Here is a 25,246-nt window from a genome sequence, read left to right as displayed (position 1 = left end):
GCACCGGGCGTCCCACGATGCCGAAGAATAAGAAGCGGAACACTCCCCATCGCGGTGGCAGTGGTGGCGGCGGCTCAGGGGCAGCTGCAGCGACGGCGGCGACAGCAGGTACGAGAGTATCCCCGCCGCCGGCGTCCCAGTTGCCGGCCAGGCTGGCAAGTCTCTTAGCCTTGGGTACCGTGGGAGGTGTAGTTCTTTTCCTCTAGACGTTTGCGTCGGCGGGGCACCTGCTGTGGCCGGCGAACTACACTTCCCAGCGTGCCCCGGTGGCCGTACCTCGCGCGATTTGGATCCGGCATGCGAGTCCAACTCGGGCCCGGGACGTGGAGTCTGGGAGGGGCGAATGGGTCCTTGGGTCTGGGAGAGGGTTGGCATCGGGGGTGACCGGGAGCTGGCAGGAGAGGAACTGTTCTCAGAGGCCGGTGCTGGCTCTCTAGAGCTCTCCTTGACGGAGGGTGGGGCCGGGCTCGGAGTTCCGTCCATGCAGTCACTGGTCACCTTTGACCACCCGGCTCCAACATGGAGTTCTCGGGAATGCCAAACGTCCGGCGGGTTTGGACTGGCTCTTGCGTCACGCGGCCTGGGCCTTACGTGGTGGGGCCGGGGTGACGCAGAGGTGCCCACGTGGTATCCCGTTCTGCTGCCTTCTTTCGCATCCCGCGTGTCCACCTGGCCTGGCGGAGGCGTCGGAGGCTGGGGGCCACTGTCCCAGAGTAGGCTCTGCTCCTGTCCCTATCTGGCACCCGAACAAATCCCGAGCCCCCAGCTCTCCTGTGACCAGTCGAGACGACCTCCTACTCCTCGGGGCAGAAACCACGTTCTCCTTTGTGCCGTATTCTGTAGGTTCTCTGATGGGAGCCCGGGATAGGCGGGAATGGTGAGGAGCTCAGATTGCAATTGGCCAAAAGTTTAGGGTTTTTTGTCTCCTCTTTGCAAAGTTAAAGCTTTTCCTGGATGGGTAGGTGCTTAACTGAATTAATGATTCTTTACTCCTAACTATACGGCTAAGAAAAAAGGACTTAAAGCAGAAAGCCCTACGAGACACAGCATACTGAAAGCTAGTGTTAAACTGGGTAAAATCAGCACGTTTAATAATTGCTTTGTTGAAACTTTGAAATTAAATGTTGGAATATCCTCAGATGTTATCACATCGGAACTACTACCAGCCACATATACTTGTCAACACAGTTGCCACTTTGACCCTCAGAATATGCCTTTGTTCTTTAGCAAGTAAATAGGCCAGTTTTCTTGTTAAAGATGATTGGAAGCTGGTATTTTAAAAACTTTTCTATAGGATTTATAGCAGCACGAAAACTTTGTGATCATGTATTAAATGTTTAATAATTAACAAGAATGAATTATTATAAATGTAGTTTTTTCCCTTTTCTTTATATCGCTCTTTATTTTGATTGAATGCTCTCGGTGTTCATGAAATTCATTCTTGATCAAGATATAAAATACATAGTTTGTTGTGGCATCTAGTTGCTCTGTGTGAATTGAGGATACATACCTCTCTACCTTTCTGCTTCAGCTTTCCTCATCTGAAGTAAACATTTAAATTCTGTCTAGAAGGTCCGTATTAATTTTATTCTTCTTTAAGTTTACCTTTTGTTGATGGAACAAATTATGGAGATGCAGCAAGCTAAAGTCATTTTGAAAATGGTAATGATGTTACTAATGGCTTCCTTGAATCACAAACAAACCTTTATTCCCTTCTGGAGCTTGCTGTCCAGCCTCCTTCCTTCCTGGTACTTAGAGAATAATATCAGGAGGCAGTGGGGGATTGCCTTTCAGATTTTACCTTGAGGTTCATTTGCGAACTTTCATCATCAGGTAAAGAATTATTTGATTAGTTTATAAAACTATACATGCTTTGACTATCTTTGGAAGTTTACACTAGAACTTATTAACTGTGCTTGCCTCTAATTGGGCCTGGGGGGTGAGCTTTACTTTTTGAAAAGTTTCATTTGGTTCTTTATGAATATTACTTAAATCAATAAATGAATAAATAATAGTTGAGTAGAAGAGGTGGAAAATTGTCACCAACTTGTACTTAAAAGTCTTATCTTACTGGTATTTTTAAGTGACATCTAGAAGAAATGGGATTCAAATGAGATCTTCCCGTGTACAGCCGAAAGATAACCAACTTCTCTATCACTTTGGGTTTCCCATTTAAATTCTCTGCTTTTTAAGTTAGTGGACAGGTCTAGGAAACTAATAAAATTGACCTTTTGTTCAAGTGTGCTTATTTTTCGTGACACTTAATTTGAAGAGAGCATTTTTAGGAAAGAACAAAACTTTGTTAATACATAAGCCCTCTAAGAAATAAGGACTTTATGTGTCTAAGTGCCACCTCATTAATGGTACTTGGGATCACAAGGTGGGTGAGTATGACCTAGATATCAGACATTCATACAGGATTTTTTTCCTCGTTTTTTGTTTTTTTTTTAATCTCTTTTTCCCTTGAGCCTTGGGAAATCATTGAAACTTAGAGAAAGGAGCTGTGTAAGACCTGGATAGGAAACTCTTCTTGATAGTTTAAAAATAGGCTGAATATGAAAAATAAAAAACGTAAATTGATTTGTGAATAAATGTTAGTAAAAGTTAAGTAGATGACTCAACTGTTGCCACGACTTCGAATCATGAAAACACATGAAGATAGATCCAGAAATAGAGTATGATGGCATAGGTCTTTATTTGTTTATTCCTGTCCTAAGCACTATGATTAAGAAGTTTTGGGATCTTGGTTTCATTGCTTATTCTTTATGCTTCACTACTTTGATTGGCACACTTTATTCTCTTTGAGATAGCCAGCAGGTTTGAAGGCCACTTGCTTCCTGTGTTGATTTAAAAATCTGCTAAAGTCTCACCTCTGTTGTGATTTAAAAAAAAAGACAACCCCCATTTAAAAAAAAACAGCAACAGGCTTAATTAAACTTAGAGAATTTTTGAAAAGCTTATCTTATGATATAGTAAATGCTACAGATTTCTTGAATATAGAGACCTAAGTGATACAATCTTAGGTTTGTATTGTATCCTTGTACCTAAGGATACAATTTTAGGTACAATCTTTGATTCGAGCTCAGAGGTAAATCAGATGACTCAAGTCACTTTTGGGGCAGAATTTGAGACTTATTTTAACTCAGTTCTCAATGTAATTGATGACTAGGTAATCTTTTTATTAATATGAAATTCCCACAAAACAAAAGTGACTAGAAATGACAGTGACCAGGAATGTACATTTACTCCTTAAGTTAATGAAGGTGAGAGAAAGATTCTAGCTTAAAAAAAAGGATTTTAATTTTTTAGTAATAGGGCTGATATTTTAAAACTGTTGGATTTGTTAGAACCTTTCTTTTAAAGGTAATTTATCGGTGGGGCTTTTATCTACCTTTTTATGCTACATCAAATACCAAAACTTTTTTTTTTTTTTCTTAAATCTTGGCTCTTTATTGCTGGAAAATACTCACACAAATTTTAAAAGGGCACTGTCAATTTTCCCAAGGAAGTGACAGGAGTGTCAGCACTTGTGACTAGGTACAAATGTTCACGTGTGCACCCATCGTAGTAGGAAAGTCATCATCCAAATTAGTCACTGGTCACCACAGTAAAGTGGGTTTTTAAAATACTGTAGTCACTTTTGAAATCGGCATCTGAAAAAAGTCAAATCTTAAACATTGCTCACCTAAATAATTCAAAATCTTCGAAGCAAAGTCCCAATTTTAAACACACCATGTCTACAGTCTTGATCAGCTTGCAACTTGCCCATAGTTCTTTACTTGCAAAAATGAGGCAATTCTGTAAAGACTCTCAAATTGATGCTTTCTATCTCCAGTGGATGTGGCCCTGTGAAGTCCGCCATAGAGTACTGGCCAAGAGAAAGGAGGACCTTTGTGCAGTGCTTGAGAACCATTTAAGGGGTCCTCACTTAAGAAGCCCTGCCTCTTAAGTGATTCACACGCTAGTTCACACGACTTCTCAGCTCTTCTGACTTGCATGACTCAGGAACAAAAATCCTGTAGTTCACTGCACTGGGCATCACCCAAATAGCCCATCAGAGCTCTTTATAATTTCATACACATCTCATCAGCACTGTAGTACTTTAGTGATCAATTACTTCATCCAATTCCTATCATTACTTTCTATGCCATTTTGGATCCACTTGTCAACATCCCCATCCAAAACTTCAATTTTAAGCCTTTGTTGACCCTCTCAATTCAAGTTGTCTTTAAAACTACCATCCCTTAACTTCTTAAATTCCCCTTCACATAAGACATGTGTAACCTAAAAACTAACCCATTCACCAGTTAATGTTTACTAAGCCCAGTTATTCTCATTGGAACATATATTCGTCTTATTCTTATGATGGTCAGTTTTCATTGTCTTCATGATTTGAAGTAGTTTTTTCATCTGTAATACCACTTTTTGTATCACCAAAAATGGGTGCTGCATGTTAGATGATTGATATATTTCTGAAGTTGATGTATATTGTAAACAGTTGGTGCTCTGAAATACACATTAGGTGAATTGACTTATGTTAGGAATTTAAGTGTATTCTTTTGTAAAAAATCATCTCATAAATAAGTTTGGGTTTTTATTACTGGATTTTTTTGTAAGTAAATTTTAAAATCCCAAGTTAAGTATTTGCATATATGACAACAAAATCATTTACCTTCAACCTCTTTTACCTATTAGGTGGCCAGCATCGAAATGTTCAACCTTTTAGTGATGAGGATGCATCGATTGAAACAATGAGCCATTGCAGTGGTTACAGTGATCCTTCCAGTTTTGCTGAAGATGGTATGAGTTTTCAGTTAAGATTTGCAACGTTAGATAAAAGGATGATTTAGGTGGAGGAATTCTTGTAGCTAAGTATACTATTACTGCTCCCTCTCTGCTTTTTTCTATTTAAATTACAGTGGTTGGTTTTTATTATTCCTTAGGACCAGAAGTCCTTGAAGAGGAAGGAACTCAAGAAGACTTAGAGTATAAGTTGAAGGGATTCATTGACCTGACCCTGGATAAGAGGTAGGAATTACTGGAAACTCTTTTCTTCTGGGTGATTTCTGTCAGCCACTTTTTATTTAAAATATGTGCAGTTCTTTCATTTAACATTATGTTTTTCTAAAGCTCGATTTGTTTACTTTGTATATTTTAGTGTTTCTTATTCCTTTGGACTTTTAATGTATCAGTAGATAGGAACATGCCACTAGAATTTAGATTAATAGCCTAAGATTAGTCGTTGTTCAGCATAGGGGACATAACTGTATTTGATAATTGAAGTGGATTTGTTGAATTAAAAGTTAATCTTCAACTAGAAAGTATAACTAAACTTCGAAAAGTATCAAAGCTAAATTGTTTTCTTACTTAACAGTAACTCTAGAACCAACTTAAAACAAATGGAATTAAAAAGCCCAGAAGATTCAAACAAGAACTCTAGACTTCTGTAGTGTTAAAAAGTCTGAGTTTACTTGAATATGTAATGTAGGAGAACATGTCTTATACATTGAAACTATAAAATTCTATGTGGTCATTTAACATTGTGGTTATTGAACTAATAAACAGAAAACATGATATAGAGTAGCTTAAAATCTTTTGTATAATAAGGTGAGTTGTAGATGAAAATTAAATTATTATTGAAGAACTGTGAGAGCTTGATGAAAATTAGATTTTAAATAATCTATAAATAGAAAAAGTTGAGAGGGAAGTAAGCTCAGTTTTTAAAAGTCTCATTGACCAATGGTATACTCCAATTGGATATTCTTTCTCTTACATTTTGTTTTAAATAGTGCGAAGACAAGGCAGGCAGCTCTTGAAGGTATTAAAAATGTACTGGCTTCAAAGATGCTTTATGAATTTATTCTGGAAAGAAGAATGACTTTAACTGATAGCATTGAACGCTGCCTGAAAAAAGGTAATGTCCATATTTTTGAGTCACAGTCACAGAACTGAAAAGGAATTTGCTACCTTCTGTGCAGTAATATTTGTTAATAGCACTTAGAAGTCTGGCTCACTCTTAGAACTTTGTAATTGGCAGGGAATATGCCAGGCTTGTTAGAACTCAAAATCAAACTTGTTAGCTTTGTTTTGTTTATGTAATAAACAGTTTGAAACTAGGAAGGATTGGGGTGGATTATCAACTTCAGTTGTATCAGAAGAGGTGTTTGCCATTCTTTTGTATATAAGAAAGGCTTGAAACCATGTGTCAGATGTCAACAAAAAGTATTATTTATAAGCCATCCTACTTCATTTTTCTAAAATTAAAAAAGTATCATAATTATCTACCTCATTTTCTTATTTAAAACATCAATCATACCTGTCAATGACATCATTTCAGGATATCCCTTGGAATATTTGAATTCTAGAACTTTGTAATGGAGATTCTGGAATTCATGTTATGATTGTAGAACTTTTATGATCATAGAACTTTTAAGAATGAAGAGAGACCTTAAAGATTAAGTCTAGTATTATCAAACTTTCAATTTTAGGAGCTGCCAGATTTAAAAAGATTTGGGGCTGCCAGCTTAATTATTTTGCCAAGTAAGAACATTATGAAAATAATTAGCTTCAACTATCATTATCACTTTATCAACAAAATATTTCTAGTACCAAAAGTGTAGGAAGCACACATATTCCTTTAAATTGAATGTGCTTAGCTTTATGTTCTTATTCTCATTTTGCTTCACGTGGAAGCTTTGTCAAGAATGGGTGTTTGGAAACCTTTGATCTAATCCACCTCTCATTGTATAGGAAAAAGAAAGGCCTAGGAAACAGGAGACTGGTCTAAAGTTATATACCTTGTTACTGGTATAGTTGATAACAGAGCCAACTTTTTTTTTTGTTTTGTTTTTGTTTTTGTTTTTCTTCGGTACGCGGGCCTCTCACTGTAGTGGCCTCACCCGTCGCGGAGCACAGGCTCCGGACGCGCAGGCTCAGCGGCCATGGCTCACGGGCCCAGCCGCTCCGCGGCATGTAGGGATCCTCCCGGACCGGGGCACGAACCCGCGTCCCCTGCATCGGCAGGCGGACTCTCAACCACTGTGCCACCAGGGAAGCCCTCAGAGCCAACTTTTTTGAGATATTACAATGGCTTTGTTAAAAGTGTTAACATTGAAACTGTATCCACAAGGTAATTGGACTAGGTGACCTTTAAAAATTTCTTAAAACCTGCATAAATATTTAATTTATCAGATAATAACTTAAGTTCAAAATTTGCCCAAATCCTTTGGTGTATACAGTTCTCAAGAGTTAACTTACATTTACCTTTATATTAACGTATTTTCTGTAGTTTTAAAGAATCCCTTATTTTTAAAATATTTTTATTTTTTGGCCGTACCATGCAGCTTGTGGGATTTTTTTGTTCCCCGACCAGGGATGGAACCTGAGCCCTCGGCAATGAGAGCTCGGAGTCCTAACCACTGGATCACTAGGAAATTCCCAAGAATCACTTATTTTGAATCCCTTATTTATTTAAAAAAAAATTAAAAAAACACTGGTGGAGGAAGCCCTGACAGTTTAGTTTACCTCATGGGCTGTGTACATCTGAAATGCTTGTCAGATTAATTCAAGGGCTACTTGAGCACTATTCTATAAGTACATGAAGGATTTGGAAGGTCAAATCAGCTTGAAATGCATTATCTGGCTGAACTGTTACAGTAATCCCTTAAAATTGGTGTTAATCTCCATTTCACAGATGAGGAAATGTTTTGAGAATAAGAGTAATTGGTTGAAGATCATTTGGCTAATACGTGGTAGATCTAGGATTTGAGTGAGGTCTAGATTTGTCGCTCATGTCAAAGCCTTGAGCATATTACAAGTTTCATAATTGGTAGATGCTACTTTGAAATTGAACAAATTTGGGAGATTGCTGCCTTAATAAGTCTATTGAAAATGATTTGTCATAGTTGCATTGTGGCTTCTTTTATAGGTAAAGGTGATGAGCAGCGTGCAGCTGCAGCATTAGCATCTGTTCTCTGTATTCAGCTGGGCCCTGGAATTGAAAGTGAAGAGGTTTTAAAGACTCTTGGACCAATCCTGAAGAAAATAATTTGTGATGGAACAGCAAGTATCCAGGCTAGGCAAACTGTAAGTATAGGATTTTTAAATTTATAGATCTATCTAGGCATGACAGCCAGACCTTGTGATGAATGATCTAGGAAAATAGCATCTTTAAAAAATATAGCAGGTTTTTTATTAACATTTTATTCTCATTTGTCCCTTTGTTTTTTGAATTTTATTTATTCTATTTACTTATACAGCAGGTTCTCATAAGTTCTCTATTTTATCCATATTTGTGTGTATATGTCAATCCCAATCTCCCAATTCATCCCACCACCACCCCCATTTGTCTTTAATTTTAGTGAGCAGGCTCAATACGACAATTGCCCTCTTAAATTTTCTGAGACTCAATAGAGCATCCCATATAGAGAAGATTTCTACATCTTTGAAATTGAACATCATTTGCTGATATGAAATACAGTGCTATGTTGAGTTATTTAGGATGATCCAGTTTTTATTGGAGCTTAACGAAATGGTCTAGACAATGTTTATTGTGTGGTTATTTTTTATTCTAAGAAATGTAATGGAGTGGTTTTCTTGAAAAAATTCTGGCTGTTGTGGCCTAAAAGTCCTTATGAGAGAGCTGAATGCTGTAGTTACACAGGTGGATTTGGTAGATGTAGGAAACTCTGAAACTCTGACTTGTGAAATATTCATTTGGTTTTGGGGTTTAGAAAAGCTTTCATTCTCTAATTGATATATACCACTTGCAACACTTAAGACTGTGGGTTTTGTTTTTGGTTGTTGGTTTTTGGTGTGCTAGTAAGTGATTTAAATGATCACATGAACATGTTTTGCTTTATTCACAGAAACATGAGGTGGTTGTAGTGGATTTAGAAAGTGGATTTGAATTTTAATGAATTTTAAGATTTGAATGTTATGGATCTTAAGAATCTTAAGAGTCTTAATAGATCTTAAAAATTTAATTTTAGTGGATTTGAATCTTAAGCTGTTTTCCTAACAAGAGAACCATTTTAAGTTTAAAGCTTTTTCATACTGATTATTCAAATTAGCTTCCTCTTTAGTATTACTTACGGTAAATGACATTAATCTTTGTATCAGATAAACCCTGAAGTCTTAGTGGCTTAATAAAAGTTTACTTCTTGTTCATATCACTGCCCAGTCAAGTCAGCAGGGTCCCTAGGCATCCATCCTGCGTCTCTGCCCTACCTCCAGGTCCTTTCAGATGGCAACTGTGGTAGCTAGATGGGGAAAGCTAGAGGACAGAGACATATCGCTTCTGCCAAAGTTCCTAGGTTTACCAACCGTATGGCTGCTGGGAATAGTCTAGCTCTTTCTCCCAGAGGCAAAGGAATAGGAGTTTGGTGACATTATAGGAATCTCTGCCCCCCAATAGTTAGTAATCCTAAAATATTTAATCACGCTTTTGCTCTTTGCCTTTCTGTTCTTCCTTTTTGTGTAGTTTCATGCAACTTTTAAATTGTGCAGGAGTATAGGGGTATTTGAAATGTTTGACAGAAAACACTATTGATTAGATATTTGAGGTGATCACTTAATTTTGGTTGCATGTGAGTTTGTTGTGGTCATCTAAAGGCCCTTTATTCATCCTTCTCACTCTTTCTGTGAATTAAAATAAAAAATAAACTAGCATTCTTCTGCATGTTAGCAGAAGGAATCTTTATTAAACGTAGGCAGTCCTAATTTTTAATCTGCCATTTCTCTTAGTAATCAAAAGGAGAGATGTGGCCTTGCTTCTGCTGCTTACTTAGGAGAAGGGATGATAGATTGAAATTTTTCTTTACTAAGAATAATGCATAGGCTACTTTTGAATTTTAACAATGTCCAATTTTTACCAGGATAAACTAATGAAAATAAAATAGTGACACCAAGCAGATTAATATTACAAGTGTCCTCATATTACTGGAACAGAACTAGCTGAAACCTGGGCATATGCATGATGACTTTAAAGACTTAAGCTTTAATGGTACTTGGAACAACATGAGGGAATTTTAGTAATAACATATGGGGAAAAGGGAAATGAAGAATGATAAAGCCTTACGAATTTCAAATTCTGTTTTTTTTTTTTTTTTTTTTTTTTTGCGGTACGCGGACCTCTCACTGTTGTGGCCCCTCCTGCTGCGGAGCACAGGCTCTGGATGCGCAGGCTCAGCGGCCATGGCTCACGGGCCCAGCCGCTCTGCGGCATGTGGGACCCTCCCAGACCGGGGCACGAACCCGTGTCCCCTGCATCGGCAGGCGGACTCTCAACCACTGCGCCACCAGGGAAGCCCTCAGATTCTGTTTTTATATGATTAATTTGTTAGAGCAGTGTTCTGAGAATTCATGGCTCCTATTTATGTTGCAGGTAGATCATATATAGATATTCTGAATCTGTTTTATTAAGTAAGATTACCTTGGGGAGCTTCCCTGGTGGCGCAGCTGTTGAGAGTCCGCTTGCCGATGCAGGGGACACGGGTTCGTGCCCTGGTCCGGGAAGATCCCACATGCTGCGGAGCCGCTGGGCCTGTGAGCCATGGCCGCTGAGCCTGTGCGTCTGGAGCCTATGCTCCGCAGCGAGAGAGGCCACAAGAGTGAGAGGCCCTCGTAAAAAGAAAAAAAAAAAGATTACCTTGGTAATCTTGGACTGTGTACTCACTGGTTTAGCATCCCCCCCCCGCAAAATAAACAATTATAGGATTCCCAACCTCTCTTCAACGTATTCCAAAATAAGTAAAATCTGAGTTAATGAGATCCTTCTTTAAGTTGGAAGTCTGAGGACAGCTATTTAAATTTTTTGAGATTTGTGTTTTAAAGGTTTTTAATAGAGTAGGTTTCTTTATCTCAAATGTCCACACTTCATCTCTGTCTTTGAGTTGGAGTTGAAGTTTGAAATGATCTGCTAGATTAATGAAGGAAAATCTGAGAGAAATGGAGTAACTTTCCTAAAGTCATACTCTGAGTTTAGTAGCAGACCTTAGTGGCTTTTAGCCAAAACCCACTTCCCTTAACTTTTGACCTTATATTCTTTCTTTCTTTTTAATACTGTACTTGGGACCTAATGTAGTCATGTGGTTGAGAAATTTTTCACATTGAATTATAAAAGCAGGAAGATGTAGAATTAATAAGAAAATGGCAAACATTAATGTGTTTTCATTTTGCTTTTTTTAGTGTGCAACTTGCTTTGCTGTTTGCTGTTTTATTGCCACAGATGACATTACTGTAAGTAGACAACCTTTTGAATCCAGTTGTTTGCACATTTCTCATTTAAGATGGTATCTTATTTCCTGTTCTTATGCATTAGGAGCTGTATTCAACTCTGCAGTGTTTGGAAAATATCTTCACCAAGTCCTATCTCAAAGAGAAAGACACTAATGTTGTCTGCAGCACCCCTACTACAGCGCTTCATATCAGCTCGCTTCTCGTGTGGACATTATTACTGACCATATGCCCAATCAATGAAGTGAAGAAAAAGCTTGAGGTGTATGTATTTTTAGTTTCTTACTTTATAAAATCAACATTTATTGACATAATCGGTTGTGTTCACATAATAATGACTGACTATTTTCTAGGCATTTCCATAAACTTCCAAGCCTTCTCTCTTCTGATGATGTAAACATGAGAATAGCTGCTGGTGAATCTCTGGCACTTCTGTTTGAATTGGCCAGAGGAATAGAGAGTGTAAGTATCTGATAGGTAAAACAAAAAGCTTGCATCACAAGGACCATTATTCCATCATAATCCTCACAATTAAGAAGTGAATGATAACTTTAGAGCATGGCCCACTGAGAACCTAGTGATTGATCGTTCTGCTTCTTGGCAGTGGTGATGTAATACTTTTAAGAGCATAAACCAATAGGGGTTGGTACAGCAATATTTAAGTGTAGTTTATTATATTTAATTGTTGCTGCTTACAGAACTGAAGTTTAGGTACACTCTTATTACTCATGGAGAGAGTTGTCCCGTATAATCTTTTGGATCTGCTTGGATTTCTCAGACATCAGACACATTAAGGTAATTCATGCATGGATGCTGTATAATAAATGTTGGACAAATGGATGAAATATTAAGTCAACATAGGTTTGGGATTAAGTCAGATGAGTTTAGTACTGTTATGTTTAACTTTCAAGCCAAAGATGGAAATAAACATAGCCCATTAGTCTGGGACATGTGCTTTGCAGTTCTCTACCACTGTCGACTCATAGTTGTTTTTTTTTTAAACCACAGTTTGGCTTTTGAAGGTATTTGAGTTTGTGATAGGTGACCAATAGGTGATCCACCATCCTGATGGTATTCCAAGTTTAGCACTGAAAAGTCCTGTGTTCTAGGAAACCCTTTGTCTTAGGCTGTATGGGACATTTGGTCATCCTGGTTTGTGACCTCTATTGTGAATCTTGGGTTACTTACTAGCTGCTTCTTAATTTAAGGAGAAAGACTATTTCTGGAATGAAACTTTGTCTGCAATTAAAGAAGTTATTTAACAGTGGATACTTCTAAAGATTAATACGTGTTCTGGGTTGCCTTGCTTATTCACATTCCATTCTAGGCCTGTGTTTCATTGCCCCCCACATCCCTCCTTATTTTGAAAGAGAGCAGGTATGAGGTAAAAGTAAGTTATTAATGCTGTCAGTAGCTAATGAGTCTCCTTATGTGAGAAATTAGAAGACTGAAGTTTAGCAATCCATTTAATTTTATTGAGCTACTTAATGGCTCCTTAACCTCAAGGCACAGAAGCCAGATGTCCCCATTTTTAATCTTGTATTCCTCTACTGACTAGAAATGGTAAATTCTTTTCTTTTTCCTTTGAAATGCATCTTAAAAGTGAACTAATGATGCAGTTTAAAGTATATGTGTTGATTTGTTTAAATTTGCATAAATGTAAATATATTATTACCTGCATATCTTACGTTATCTGACTTAAGAAATAATATGTGATAGCCAGGAGAACTCATCCAGATGTATTTAATTTGACTGAAGTCCTTGTCAAAGACAAAAATGAACTGGGTTATAAAACAACCTAGTGTTTTGTTTGCTTTTTTTTTTTTTTTTTTTTTGCACTAGGAATTTTATTTTGAATTTTTTGAGGAACATCCATACTATTTTCCAAAGTACCTGCACCAATTTACATTCCCACTAACAGTGCACAAGTGTTCCCTTTTCTCCACATCCTCACCAGTATTTGTTATCTCTTGTCTTTTTGATGATAGCTATCCTAATAGGTTTGAGGTGATTCCTCATTGTGATTTTTTTTTCTAACATCTTTATTAGAGTATAATTGCTTTACAATGTTGTATCAGTTTCTGCTTTATAACAAAGTGAATCAGTTATACATATACATATGTCCCCATATCTCTTCCCTCTTGTGTCTCCCTCCCACCCTCCCTATTCCACCCCTCTAGGTGGTCACAAAGCACCGAGCTGATCTCCCTGTGCTATGCGGCTGCTTCCCACTAGCTATCTGTTTTACGTTTGGTAGTGTATATGTGTCCATGCCACTCTGTCACTTTGTCCCAGCTTACCCTTCCCCCTCCCTGTACCCTCAAGTCCATTCTCTAGTAGGTCTGCATCCTTACTCCTGTCTTGCCCCTAGGTTCTTCGGACCGTTTTCTTTTTTTTTCTTCTTTTTTTTTAGATTCCAAATATATGTGTTAGCATACGGTATTTGTTTTTCTCTTTCTGACTTACTTCACTCTATGACAGTCTCTAGGTCCATCCACCTCACTACAAATAACTCCGTTTCGTTCCTTTTTATGGCTGAGTAATATTCCATTGTGTATATGTGCCACACCTTCTTTATCCATTCATCTGTTGATGGACACTTACGTTGCTTCCATGTCCTGGCTATTGTAAATAGAGCTGCAATGAACATTTTGGTACATGACTCTTTTTGAATTACGGTTTTCTCAGGGTATATGCCCAGTAGTGGGATTGCAGGGTCGTATGGTAGTTCTATGTTTAGTTTTTTAAGGAACCTCCATACTGTTCTCCATAGCAGCTGTATCAATTTACATTCCCACCAACAGTGCAAGAGGGTTCCCTTTTCTTCACAGCCTCTCCAGCATTTATTGTTTGTAGATTTTTTGATGATGGGCATTCAGACCGGTGTGAGACAATATCTCATTGTAGCTTTGATTTGAATTTCTCTAATGATTAATGGTGTTGAACATTCTTTCATGTGTTTGTTGGCAATCTGTATATCTTCTTTGGAGAAATGTCTATTTATGTCTTCTGCCCATTTTTGGATTGGGTTGTTTGTTTTCTTGATATTGAGCTGCATGAGTTGCTTGTATGTTTTGGAGATTAATCCTTTGTCAGTTGCTTCATTTGCAAATATTTTCTCCCATCCTGAAGATTGTCTTTTCATCTTGTTTATGGTTTCCTTTGCTGTGCAAAAGCTTTGAAGTTTCATTAGGTCCCATTTGTTTATTTTTGTTTTTATTTCCATTTCTCTGGGAGGTGGGTCAAAAAGGATCTTGCTGTGATTTATATCATAGAGTGTTCTGCCTATGTTTTCCTCTAAGAGTTTGATGGTATCTGGACTTACATGTAGGTCTTTAATCCATTTTGAGTTTATTTCTGTGTATGGTGTTAGGGAGTGTTCTAATTTCATTCTTTTACATGTAGCTGTCCAGTTTTCCCAGCACCACTTATTGAAGAGGCTGTCTTTTCTCCTTTGTATAGTCTTGGCTTCTTTATCAAAGATAAGGTGACCATATGTGCATGGGTTTATCTCTCGGCTTTCTATCCTGTTCCATTGATCTATATTTCTGTTTTGTGCCAGTACCATACTGTCTTGTTTACTGTAGCCTAGTAGTGTAGTCTGAAGTCAGGGAGCCTGATTCCTCCAGCTCCATTTTTCTTTCTCAAGGTCTTTTGTGTTTCCATACAAATTGTGAAATTTTTTGTTCTAGTTCTGTGAAAAATGCCAGTGGTAGTTTGATAGGGATTGCACTGAATCTGTAGATTGCTTTGGGAAGTATAGTCATTTTCACAATGTTGATTCTTCCAATCCAAGAACATGGTGTATCTCTCCATCTATTTGTATCACCTTTAATTTCTTTGAACAGTGTCTTATAATTTTCTGCATACAGGTCTTTTGTCTCCTTAGGTAGGTTTATTCCTAGATATTTTATTCTTTTTGTTGCAATGGTAGATGGGAGTGTTTTCTTAATTTTACTTTCAGATTTTTCATCATTAGTGTATAGGAATGCAAGAGATTTCTGTGCATTAATTTTATATCCTGCTACTTTACCAAATTCATTGATTAGCTCTAGTAGTTTTCTGGTAGCATCTTTAGGATTCTCTGTGTATAGTGTCATGTCATCTGCAAACAGTGACAGCTTTATTTCTTCTTTTCCGATTTGGATTTTATTTCCTTTATTTCTTTTTCTTCTCTGATTGCTGTGGCTAAAACTTCCAAAACTATGTTGAATAAGAGTGGCGAGAGTGGGCAACCTTGTCTTGTTCCTGATCTTAGTGGAAATGGTTTCGGTTTTTCACCATTGAGGATGATACTGGCTGTGGGTTTGTCATATATGGCCTTTATTATGTTGAGGAAAGTTCCCTCTGTGCCTATTTTATGGAGGATTTTTATCATAAATGGGTGTTGAATTTTGTCGAAAGCTTTCTCTGCATCTATTGAGATGATCATATGGTTTTTCTCCTTCAAGTTGTTAATACGGTGTATCACATTGATTGATTTGCGTATATTGAAGAATCCTTGCACTCCTGGGATAAACCCCACTTGATCATGGTGTATGATCCTTTTAATGTGCTGTTGGATTCTGTTTGCTAGTATTTTGTTGAGGATTTTTGCATCTATGTTCATCAGTGATATTGGCCTGTAGTTTTCTTTCTTTGTGACATCCTTGTCTGGTTTTGGTATCAAGGTGATAGTGGCCTCGTAGAATGAGTTTGGGTGTGTTCCTCCCTCTGCTTTATTTTGGAAGAGTTTGAGAAGCATAGGTGTTAGCTCTTCTCTAAATGTTTTATAGATTTCGCCTTTGAAGCCATTGGGTTCTGAGCTTTCGTTTGTTGGAAGATTTTTCATCACAGTCTCAACTTCAGTGCTTGTGATTGGTCTGTTTATATTTTCTATTTCTTCCTGGTTCAATCTTGGAAGGTTGTGATTTTCTAAGAATTTGTCCATTTCTTCCAGGTTGTCCATTTTATTGGCATGTAGTTGCTTGTAGTAATCTCTCATGATCCTTTGTATTTCTGCAGTGTCAGTTGTTACCTCTCCTTTTTCATTTCTAATTCTATTGATTTGAGTCTTCTCCCTTTTTTTCTTGTTGAGTCTGGCTAATGGTTTATCAATTTTGTTTATTTTCTCAAAGAACCAGCTTTTAGTTTTATTGATCTTTGCTATCGTTTCCTTCATTTTTTTTCATTTATTTCTGATCTGATCTTTATGATTTAAAATATGGAATGCTTCACGAATTTGCATGTCACCCTTGTGCAGGGGCCATGCTAATCTTCTCTGTATTGTTCCAATTTTAGTGTATGTGCTGCCGAAACGAGCACTCTTTGCTATTTTTGTTAAGTTTTTTGAAAGGAGGGGAGTGTCTGCTGGTGGCTTAGTGTGGTTACAAGGTGTTCAAAAAAATTAGTTAAACCATAGGTTGATTTAAATTAGGTTTTTGTAGCACAAGTGTGGCATCAAATTATTCAGAGCCTTTTACTAACATTAATTATTTTGTGTTATTATTAACCTGGAAATCTAGCTATGTGATGAAATCAGCCTGGGAGACTTAGTAAAATTCTCTCTGAAGAGCTGGCTTTTAGGTTGGGTTTTAAAGAATGAGTTGGTGAAATATTAATAATAGCTATTTGTTCAAAGTTGATATGAAGAATTAGTAATCCTTCGTTTGTGAGAGCTCCCTTAGTTTACTTTGTGTGTCTGCCATGTAACCAAGCAGGTAAAGAGCGTACTTAGGAGCTGCTGTGCCTGGGTTCAAATTTTGTCTTCCACCCTTATTACCTGATGATGTTGGGCAACTTCTCTATGCCTCAGTATCCATATCTTTACAATGGAGATAATAATAGTCACTACCTAATATGGTTCTTGGGAACACATGCCAAGTACAGTGTAAGTGGTAGCAGTTCCTGCACTATTAACTGAATCATGTATTACCTCCTTCTTACTAGTACTCTAGTAGTGGCCTTTTAGGAGCTCTCTAGGGTAACTTAAACTAAGACAAGGACTATTTAGTGAGTGGAATTAGAGGTCTGAGGTCCATGTGATATGCTGATTCAGGGAAATATATCAAAATATAGTATAGTCAAACCTTCCCTAATTTTCCCTGCTCTATCCCCCACCTAAGCTGACAGGGGAAGTGCTTCAGGACAGAGAGACAGAGCAGAAACAAAGAAAAGAAAATTTGAAGACTCACAACACACTCCCCAGGCCTTAAATCACTTAGATTTTATATTTCCAGAAAGGACAACCCCACGTGCTTCTCATTTCTTGCCTTTGTTTATAGGATAACTGACTCATGTAAAAATGTCTCCATACCCTGATGGAGACATTCTGCCTCAATTAGCAGGGAATGAAAAGAATAAAAGTCTTTGTAGTTGCGTAGAGTCAGATAAAACCATTCTAGAAATAGTAGTCATCACTTTGCAGTGAAGTGGGGAGAGATCAAATTCTGTTTTATTAGGCTTCCCTGTTAGGATTATTTTTTAACACATAGGACAGCTGTGCAAGATCCAGCTTATTTCATTTTGTTTACAGTCAGTGCTCCAGTAACTTCTGTATAGAAATAGTAGTTTGGGGGGTGATTTTTGTGACCTTAAGCATCTCATCCTGTGTATTTAAACTCTTCTAAAAGTTTTCTGTGGTTTCATTTCATTCTAATGCCACTCAGCCTTTGAAACCATTTAACTTATAGTCGTTTTAGTATGAAATAATTATCTTTAGCTGACCTGTTTGAAGCATTTATATTGTTATACTGAAACAGGCTATATCATAAAAGAGCTGTAGCATAATGGATGTTTATGTACTGTGTTTTATATATTTTTAGAATATATAAATATATTTTACTTAGGCCTTAAATAAACCTGTGAGATGTGGGTGGTATTAACTATCCCCTTTTTATATCAGAGGACCTGAGACACAGATTGCTAATGTAATTATGCCCAAGGTTATATATGTCTAAGTAATGGATGTTTGTGATTCAAACATAGATGTTCTGACTGCAAAACCTGTTTTGTATGACAATAAACTTCCTCATATAGCTGTAATTACTACACTGATTTTTTAAAAGTCCAATTCTATGTAAATTCCTCAATCTAGAATACTGATGTAATAGTTCATGCTTCATAATTTATTGGGCAAATTTATATTTCCTGTCTTATTTAATCCTTAAAACTATCATGTGGTGGGAGGGTGGATATTTTCATTTTACAGGTGATGAAACAGATTTGTAATTTTTAAAACTTGGTGTAGTGAGTAGTAGGCTTGAGGTTCTGATCTAGGACTTTTGACCCCGTTGTGTGGCAATGACTATGCAATTTTCTTTTCATTATTGATAAGAGTTAGGTATTTGCCCCTCTAGGAGCCCATTTTTCATTTGTTCCTGAGTGTGAAGTTTTACTATGCATTTATCCCAAACTTCAGTAAATTGGCTTTTGGATGCTGTTTATGGACTATTTTTGTTATATTTTATGTTTTCTTTCTTTTTAAAGCACAGGCACTTTATGGAAACATTTCCCTACAGTACTTAATATTTATTTTCACAAGTACTATATTCAACTCAATGGTTCAGACTCTGTAAACTAGATTGAGTTTTATTGATTGCTAAGATTATTTACCATGGAGTTTCTCAACTTCAGCGCTGTTGATACGTTGGGCTGGATAATTTTTGTTGTTGGAGGGGGCGCTGTCTTGTACATTTCAGGATGTTTAGCCGCTTCCCTAGCTTCTACTCATTAGAGGCCAGTAGCACCTCCTGGCAGATGATGATAACCAAAAATGTCTTTAGACATGGCCAGATGTATGCTGGGAGGTAAGACTGTTGAAACCACTAGCAGTAGTTCCCAGTTCTTAGAACAAATTAAGGTAATGCATAAAGCCTTGTTAATTTCTGGTGTATTCTCCCATATATATATTTTTAAATCTTCCATAAATTTTATTTTTGAGAATAATACAAAAGAACAAGTAGTCAGTGAAATGAGTAGAGAACTTCCAGTCCTTGAAATGTATTTGTTTCTAGCAGTAAAATGATTCCCGTTTTTTTATGATGGAATCAGATTTATTGGAATTTAAATATACAGATCAAAGTATCATTGGACTGTTTTAATAACATCTTATCAGCTTTGGTACCTGCTTTTCTAGATGAAAATCTTCTTGACAGGTGTTATTTCCAGCTAACTCAGACATAGGAAGTTGAATCAGAACATTTGAAGAAAACATTTGTTAGAACAGTTAAGAATATACAATCTCTAAAATACTGACAATGAGAAAATACTTTAAATTAAGAATATCTGGGGCTTCCCTGGTCGTAGTGGTTAAGAATCTGCCTGCCAATGCAGGGGACATGGGTTCGAGCCATGGTCCGGGAAGATCCCACGTGCCGCGGAGCAACTAAGCCCATGAGCCACAACTACTGAGCCTGCGCACCTAGAGCCTGTGCTCCACAACAAGAGAAGCCACTGCAACGAGAAGCACGGGCACCGCAACAAAGAGTAGCCCCTGCTTGCCACAACTAGAGAAAGCCTGCGCACAGCAACGAAGACCCAACGCAGCCAAAAATAAATTAATTAATTAAAAAAAAAAAGAATGTGTTAATTTCAAGCTTATTTTCCATGAGTGTAATAGTTTTTTTTCATTTTAGACGTGAAAAGAAATTATATTTTTTGAGATTGAACAATTATGTATACAGTGTGAAGAATGCCTAGAATAAGAGCTGCTTATTTTATTTTTTTTATCTTTGGCTGCATTGGGTCTTTGTTGCTGCATGTGGGCTTTCTCTAGTTTCGGCGAGCGGGGGCTCCCTTGGTTGTGGTGCGCAGGCTTCTCATTGCGGTGGCTTCTCTTGTTAAGGAGCATGAGCTGTAGGTGCACGGGCTTTAGTAGGTGCAGCATACGGGCTCAGTAGTTGTGCCATGCGGGCCCTAGAGCGCACGGGCTCTAGGGTGTGCGGGCTTCAGTAGTTGTGGTGTGCACGCTCAGTAGTTATGGCTCTCGGGCTCTAGAGCGCAGGCTCAGTAGTTGTGGCGCATGGGCTTAGTTGCTCCGTGGCATGAGGGATCTTCCCGGACCAGGGATCGAACCCGTGTCGCCTGCATTGGCAGGCGGATTCTTACCCACTGCGCCACCAGGGAAGTCTGAGCTGCTTGTTTTAATAGAATAAGTGAAGTGATTGTTACCACCAATGCAAAAAATGTTAAATAGGCATTAATAACTAGAACTGGAGATGGGTCACATTCTGGCTTCCATGCGTGTCTGCTGTAGTTTTGGTCAGCTAAAGAACTTGGAATAATCTTTTAGTTTAATATGGTTGTAAAATTTAATCAGGGAGTAAAAACGTCCAAAATAAAGAGACTTTCAAAGTATAGCCACTTAAACTGTAAAAGGGAAGGCCATAGTCAACTTAAGGTCATAGCAAATAGCAGTACATTTTGTGGCTTCCCTCCAAAAGGGATTAAAATATCTTCCTTTCTTAAATAATTTAATCACTTGAGTTGTGCACCTGATGTAAATACTCGGTTGCTTATTTGAAATATGGCCAATAAATTAGAAATTAGGTGCTTTAAAAAGCATTACTGATAGCTTGCCCTTTTGGAATAAGAATATTTGGAATTCTGGGAATATGTGCTTTGGGGACTAGGGAGCCGGGGGTAGAAGCTGTATTGGTTTATGTGTAACTGACTATCACTGAACTTGGAAATCCCAGTAATGTCTTGAATACAGTAGGAACACAGTAAGCATTGGTTGAATGCATCTGGTTATACTTGGAAGAGGAATGTTCATTGTTTGGTGGTAGTGTATCATCTTGTAGGCAACATTTCTGGATTAAATTTTTGCATGACAATGAGTGTTTATGTGTGTATCTGTGCGAAGATCTCTAAATAGCTCAAAGATTTGCGTTGCTCTGTGTAACCCTGTTGGATATTTCCAAGGTGGACTGTTTTTTGTTAATTCTAGAAGAGGGTGGGGGGAAAGAAACAACAAACTACAAACAAAACCAAATTTTTTTTTTCTGACCAGGACTTTTTTTACGAAGACATGGAGTCTTTGACTCAGATGCTTAGGGCTTTGGCTACAGATGGAAATAAGCACCGGGCCAAAGTGGACAAGAGAAAGCAGCGGTCGGTGTTCAGAGACATCCTTAGGGCAGTAGAGGTAGGCCACTTAATGCTGTAATAGATACTCTGTGATGGTTGGTCTGTAAACCCCATTTATCTTCCCTACCTTTCCTAGATTTCTGCTTCCCCCAGTTTCACCACTGGCTTGTGAGGATATCTTGTCTTTCTGACTTGTCCTGTAACCTCCCCTCCCTCCGCCCCTGCCAATCCTAGACCAGTACAAATATCTGACTTTTTCACCAAGTTTGTTGAGTGCTTTTGAAATTTAAAAACATTCACAACAAGGTGGTTTTGCCATTAATATTTATCCAAACTTAGTTGTGTCTTTAAGTCTACCACAGCTAGGCAAATTCTACACCCTTATATGTGGGATAGTACTTCCACTTTCTAGTCTATTCATATTTCAGGAATGGAGGTATCGGTTTAAACCACATTATTCATTTCAACATATACATGTCTATTTAGAAATTGTGTTTATGTAGGATCTCTTTAGATCATTTTGGTTCCTCTTACAATTGTTGTTCTTCTATTGGCCAGGAACGGGATTTTCCAACAGAAACTGTTAAATTTGGTCCTGAACGCATGTATATTGATTGCTGGGTCAAAAAACATACATATGACACCTTTAAGGAGGTTCTTGGATCAGGGATGCAGTACCACTTGCAGGTGAGTGGGTGACATCCTTTCTGCATGTTTGCTTTTAAATTAGGGAGGAATTTTAAATCTACCTTACTTAACTGGCTTTTGAAGTTAGTTTGAATATACAGAATGTTTTCAGCATATGATTTGCAAAATAGCAAGTTTATTTTTGAAAGTTAAATTTAATAAATATGAAACTCTTCTTTTTGTTTTTGTATTGTGTAAGCCTAGTGGAGCATCTGTATAGCTGTTGGAACACTTGATATCTTTGTAGGGAAGCAGATAGTTTGACATAGCTTTCTTGAATTCCAGGCATTGGAAAACCATTTGGTCTTACGAGAAACAGAAAGAAAATAAGTGACTTACATTCATATTTATAAGCTCTACATAACTTCTGTTAACCAGATTTCACTTTATGTAGTTAAAAAAAAGAGCTGACATTTAATACTGAGACTTACTGCCTTTCTCTTTTATTTAAGTCAAATGAATTCCTTCGCAATGTTTTTGAACTTGGACCCCCAGTGATGCTTGATGCTGCAACACTTAAAACAATGAAGATTTCTCGTTTTGAAAGGGTAGGTTTGGTTTTTGTTTTCAATAGAACTAAATGCACATAAGAAAAGTGGAGCCAAAGCTTTGATTCTGCCAGGTGATAGGTATTTAGCTATGTCTGTGAGATTTTAGTTCTCATGATGTTTCGGACACAGAGTAGCTGGACTAAAAGTATAGAAACTTCACTGCATTTAGAGTATGGAGGGTTATGATGAAAAATTTTTATCCATAATCCTATTAACATAGAAGCTATTTTTATCTTTTGTTTCCTTTTGCTTATGAAGTTTATATAGTTAAGGATAAATATTTACACAGTGCTTCTTTCGTATCAGATAACTGAGCCTAAACTTAGTAAGTACCAGATCATTTTACAAATGAGGAAACAAATGTGCTCAGAGAGTTTGTAACATTAAGTAGTGGTTAATATTTTTATTTAACATTTCAAAAACCCTTATATTTTTATTTTTTTTACTAAGGTAAAATTCACATAACATAAAAAACTATTCTACACTGTACAATTTAGTGGCATTTAGTACACTTACAGTGTTGCACAACTGTCACCACTATCTAGTTTCCAAACATTTTCACCACCTCAAAAGGAACCTTATGTCCATTAAGTATTCATTCTCCATTCCCTTCCCCTCTTCTCCCCCCAGCTGCTGACAGTCACTAATGTGCATTCTATCTATGGATTTACCTATTCTGGATATTTCATATACATAGAATCATATAATGTGACCTTTTGTGACTGGTTTTTTCATTTAGCATAATGTTGCCAAGGTTCATCCATGTTGTAGTGTGTCATTACTTCAGTCCTTTTTGTGGCCAAATAATCCTTCATTGTGTGGATATGCCACATGTTTATCCGTTAGTTGGTGGGCATTTGGCTTGTTTCCACTTTTTGGCCCTTTTAAATCATGCTGCTATGAACATATATGTACAAGTTTTTGTTAGAGCACCTGTTTTTGATTCTTTTAGTTGTATGCCTAGGAGTGGAGTTGCTTGGTCACGTGGTAATTCTGTGTTTAACTTTTTAAGGAACCACCAAACTGTTTTCTACAGTGACTGTAGTGCATTTTGCATTCCCACTAGCAGTATAAGAGTTCAAATTTTGACATCCCTACCAACACTTCTTTGGTTTTATTTTTGTTTTAAATTATAGCCATCCTAGTGGGTCTGAATTGTTTAATTGTGTATTGTAAAGAATCTTTACATTTAATCATTTTGATGGCCATATAATTGTTGGGTATTTTAAAACTGTTTTGAATAAATACTAATATTTTTACATAATTTCTCTTTTGAATTATTTCTTGGAAGAAATCCTTGCATGGGACTACAGGGCTTGATTATGATTTTTTGATATGCATTGCCAAATTACCTTCCAAAATAATTCTATCATTTTTAATTATTTTCAGTGGTGAATGAAAGCATGTAGCTATTACACACATATTTGACAGCATTGGGTTTTATAATTTAAAAAATTTGTTAGTTTGAATGAAACCTTATGATAGTTTCCCTTATTATTTTAATTAACAGCAAAGTTGAGTATTTTGTTCACATTAATTCATGATTTGTCTTTTCCTTGATCAGAATAGATGTTTATATACTTGAAAAAATTTTTTTGGCTGGAATTTTCTTGGTATTTTACATGTTTGGCTATTTTTTTTCATATAGAATAGCCATGAACTATAATGTGTTAATTTTCCCCCTCATTCTTTGTGTCTGTCTTATAAACATTTAAAATATTTCTAGAGTCAAATTAGATCATTTCTTTCCTTTGTGATTTTTTTATTTATCTTTTTTTTTAACTTTATAAGAATATCTGAAGCCTTAGTGGCTCACCTGCATTTTCCTTTTCTTCATTTCAGCATTTATATAATTCTGCCGCCTTCAAAGCTCGAACAAAAGCTCGAAGCAAATGTCGAGATAAGAGAGCAGATGTTGGAGAATTCTTCTAGGCTTTTAGCATTTGAAGACCACTTTCTAATTTCCCTTTTTTAAAAAAAAAAAATTTCTAATGTATTTAAACTCTAGAGACAGTTTTTTATCTTGGGTCAACAGATAGCTTTTGTAGTAGGGGTTATATTATAATTTAATGTGTAGTATTGCAACTGGTGAGTTCTGGTTATTGAATATTCTCTGTATATATAATCAGTAAACATGAATAAAGTGTTTGTAGTGTGTGGTCATTTTCTATTTATGAAGAGAGCAAAAATATAGTATTTCACTTGATTTCATGATGAGAAAAACTATTAGCTGAGGTTAAATTTCTTACGTTGTGGTTGTCAGAAATATTGATTATAATGATATAGATATACAAGGTATTTAACTTAAGATCTTAGACAGATGAGTTCTGGATACAATTTTGGGAGCTAGATCTTCTGGAAAAGCTGCTATTATTTTCAATTTTAAATGGAACCTAATAATTTTGTTACTGGGATCAACAAAGGGAATTATACCATGAGACCTTACAGCTGCACTTACAGGCCCTTCAGTCCATCTGTTATTCATAATGAATTTGTATATGCCAGAACATTTGCTAGCCTTGACCTCTGAGGGCAGTAACACTAATTTTATCTGCTGTGTAAGACCTTGTGCTCTTTATTTTGAAATAAAGATCTTTTCACACTAAAAGTGCTTCTTTTTTAATAGAAGAAACATTTATGGGTTTGAAGTTCAGAGTTCAAAGTGATGAAATGGGGTAGGGAGAGAGTGAAACAGAACTTGCTTT

The 25,246-nt window shown here is 37.0% G+C and overlaps 1 protein-coding gene and 1 non-coding gene across 4 annotated transcripts; one reads left to right on the top strand and one right to left on the bottom strand.

Annotated features, from left to right (window-relative positions):
• The first annotated feature begins 1 nt into the window (after position 1).
• On the top strand, positions 2–25,149 carry IFRD1 (interferon related developmental regulator 1). 3 transcript variants are annotated; one of them, XM_022582932.2, is made up of 12 exons: positions 2–108; positions 4,696–4,800; positions 4,944–5,028; positions 5,790–5,914; positions 7,928–8,085; positions 11,188–11,238; positions 11,321–11,499; positions 11,589–11,697; positions 21,227–21,361; positions 21,862–21,990; positions 22,443–22,538; positions 24,384–25,149. In XM_022582932.2, exons 1-12 carry the CDS (start codon positions 18–20, stop codon positions 24,471–24,473), a joined length of 1,353 nt encoding a protein of 450 aa, XP_022438640.1. In that variant the 5' UTR covers positions 2–17; the 3' UTR covers positions 24,474–25,149. The 3 variants fall into 3 exon arrangements, with proteins under 3 accessions (XP_022438640.1, XP_089773625.1, XP_089773626.1); XM_089917499.1 differs by lacking the exon at positions 11,589–11,697 and having other exon boundaries at positions 11,321–11,497; XM_089917500.1 differs by lacking the exon at positions 21,227–21,361.
• Positions 16,433–16,539, bottom strand: LOC115801741 (U6 spliceosomal RNA). The gene has a single exon (XR_004022082.1). It is a non-coding gene; the product is annotated as a U6 spliceosomal RNA (small nuclear RNA).
• Positions 25,150–25,246: the final 97 nt, after the last annotated feature.

Source organism: Delphinapterus leucas, chromosome 9 (genome assembly GCF_059928025.1).
Source record: "Delphinapterus leucas isolate spDelLeu-1000000601 "Yukka" chromosome 9, BTC_Dleu_Yukka2, whole genome shotgun sequence".
Classification (NCBI taxonomy): Eukaryota; Metazoa; Chordata; class Mammalia; order Artiodactyla; family Monodontidae; genus Delphinapterus; species Delphinapterus leucas.
This window is presented reverse-complemented; position numbering and strand designations above follow the sequence as displayed.

Excerpts from the sequence above, each read along its gene's own strand:
- IFRD1 (XM_022582932.2), top strand. The coding sequence starts at position 18 with ATGCCGAAGAATAAGAAGCGGAACACTCCCCATCGCGGTGGCAGTGGT. Across the intron at positions 11,239-11,320 it reads TTGCCACAGATGACATTACT|GAGCTGTATTCAACTCTGCA; the intron begins GTAAGTAGACAA and ends CTTATGCATTAG. Across the intron at positions 22,539-24,383 it reads AGATTTCTCGTTTTGAAAGG|CATTTATATAATTCTGCCGC; the intron begins GTAGGTTTGGTT and ends TCTTCATTTCAG.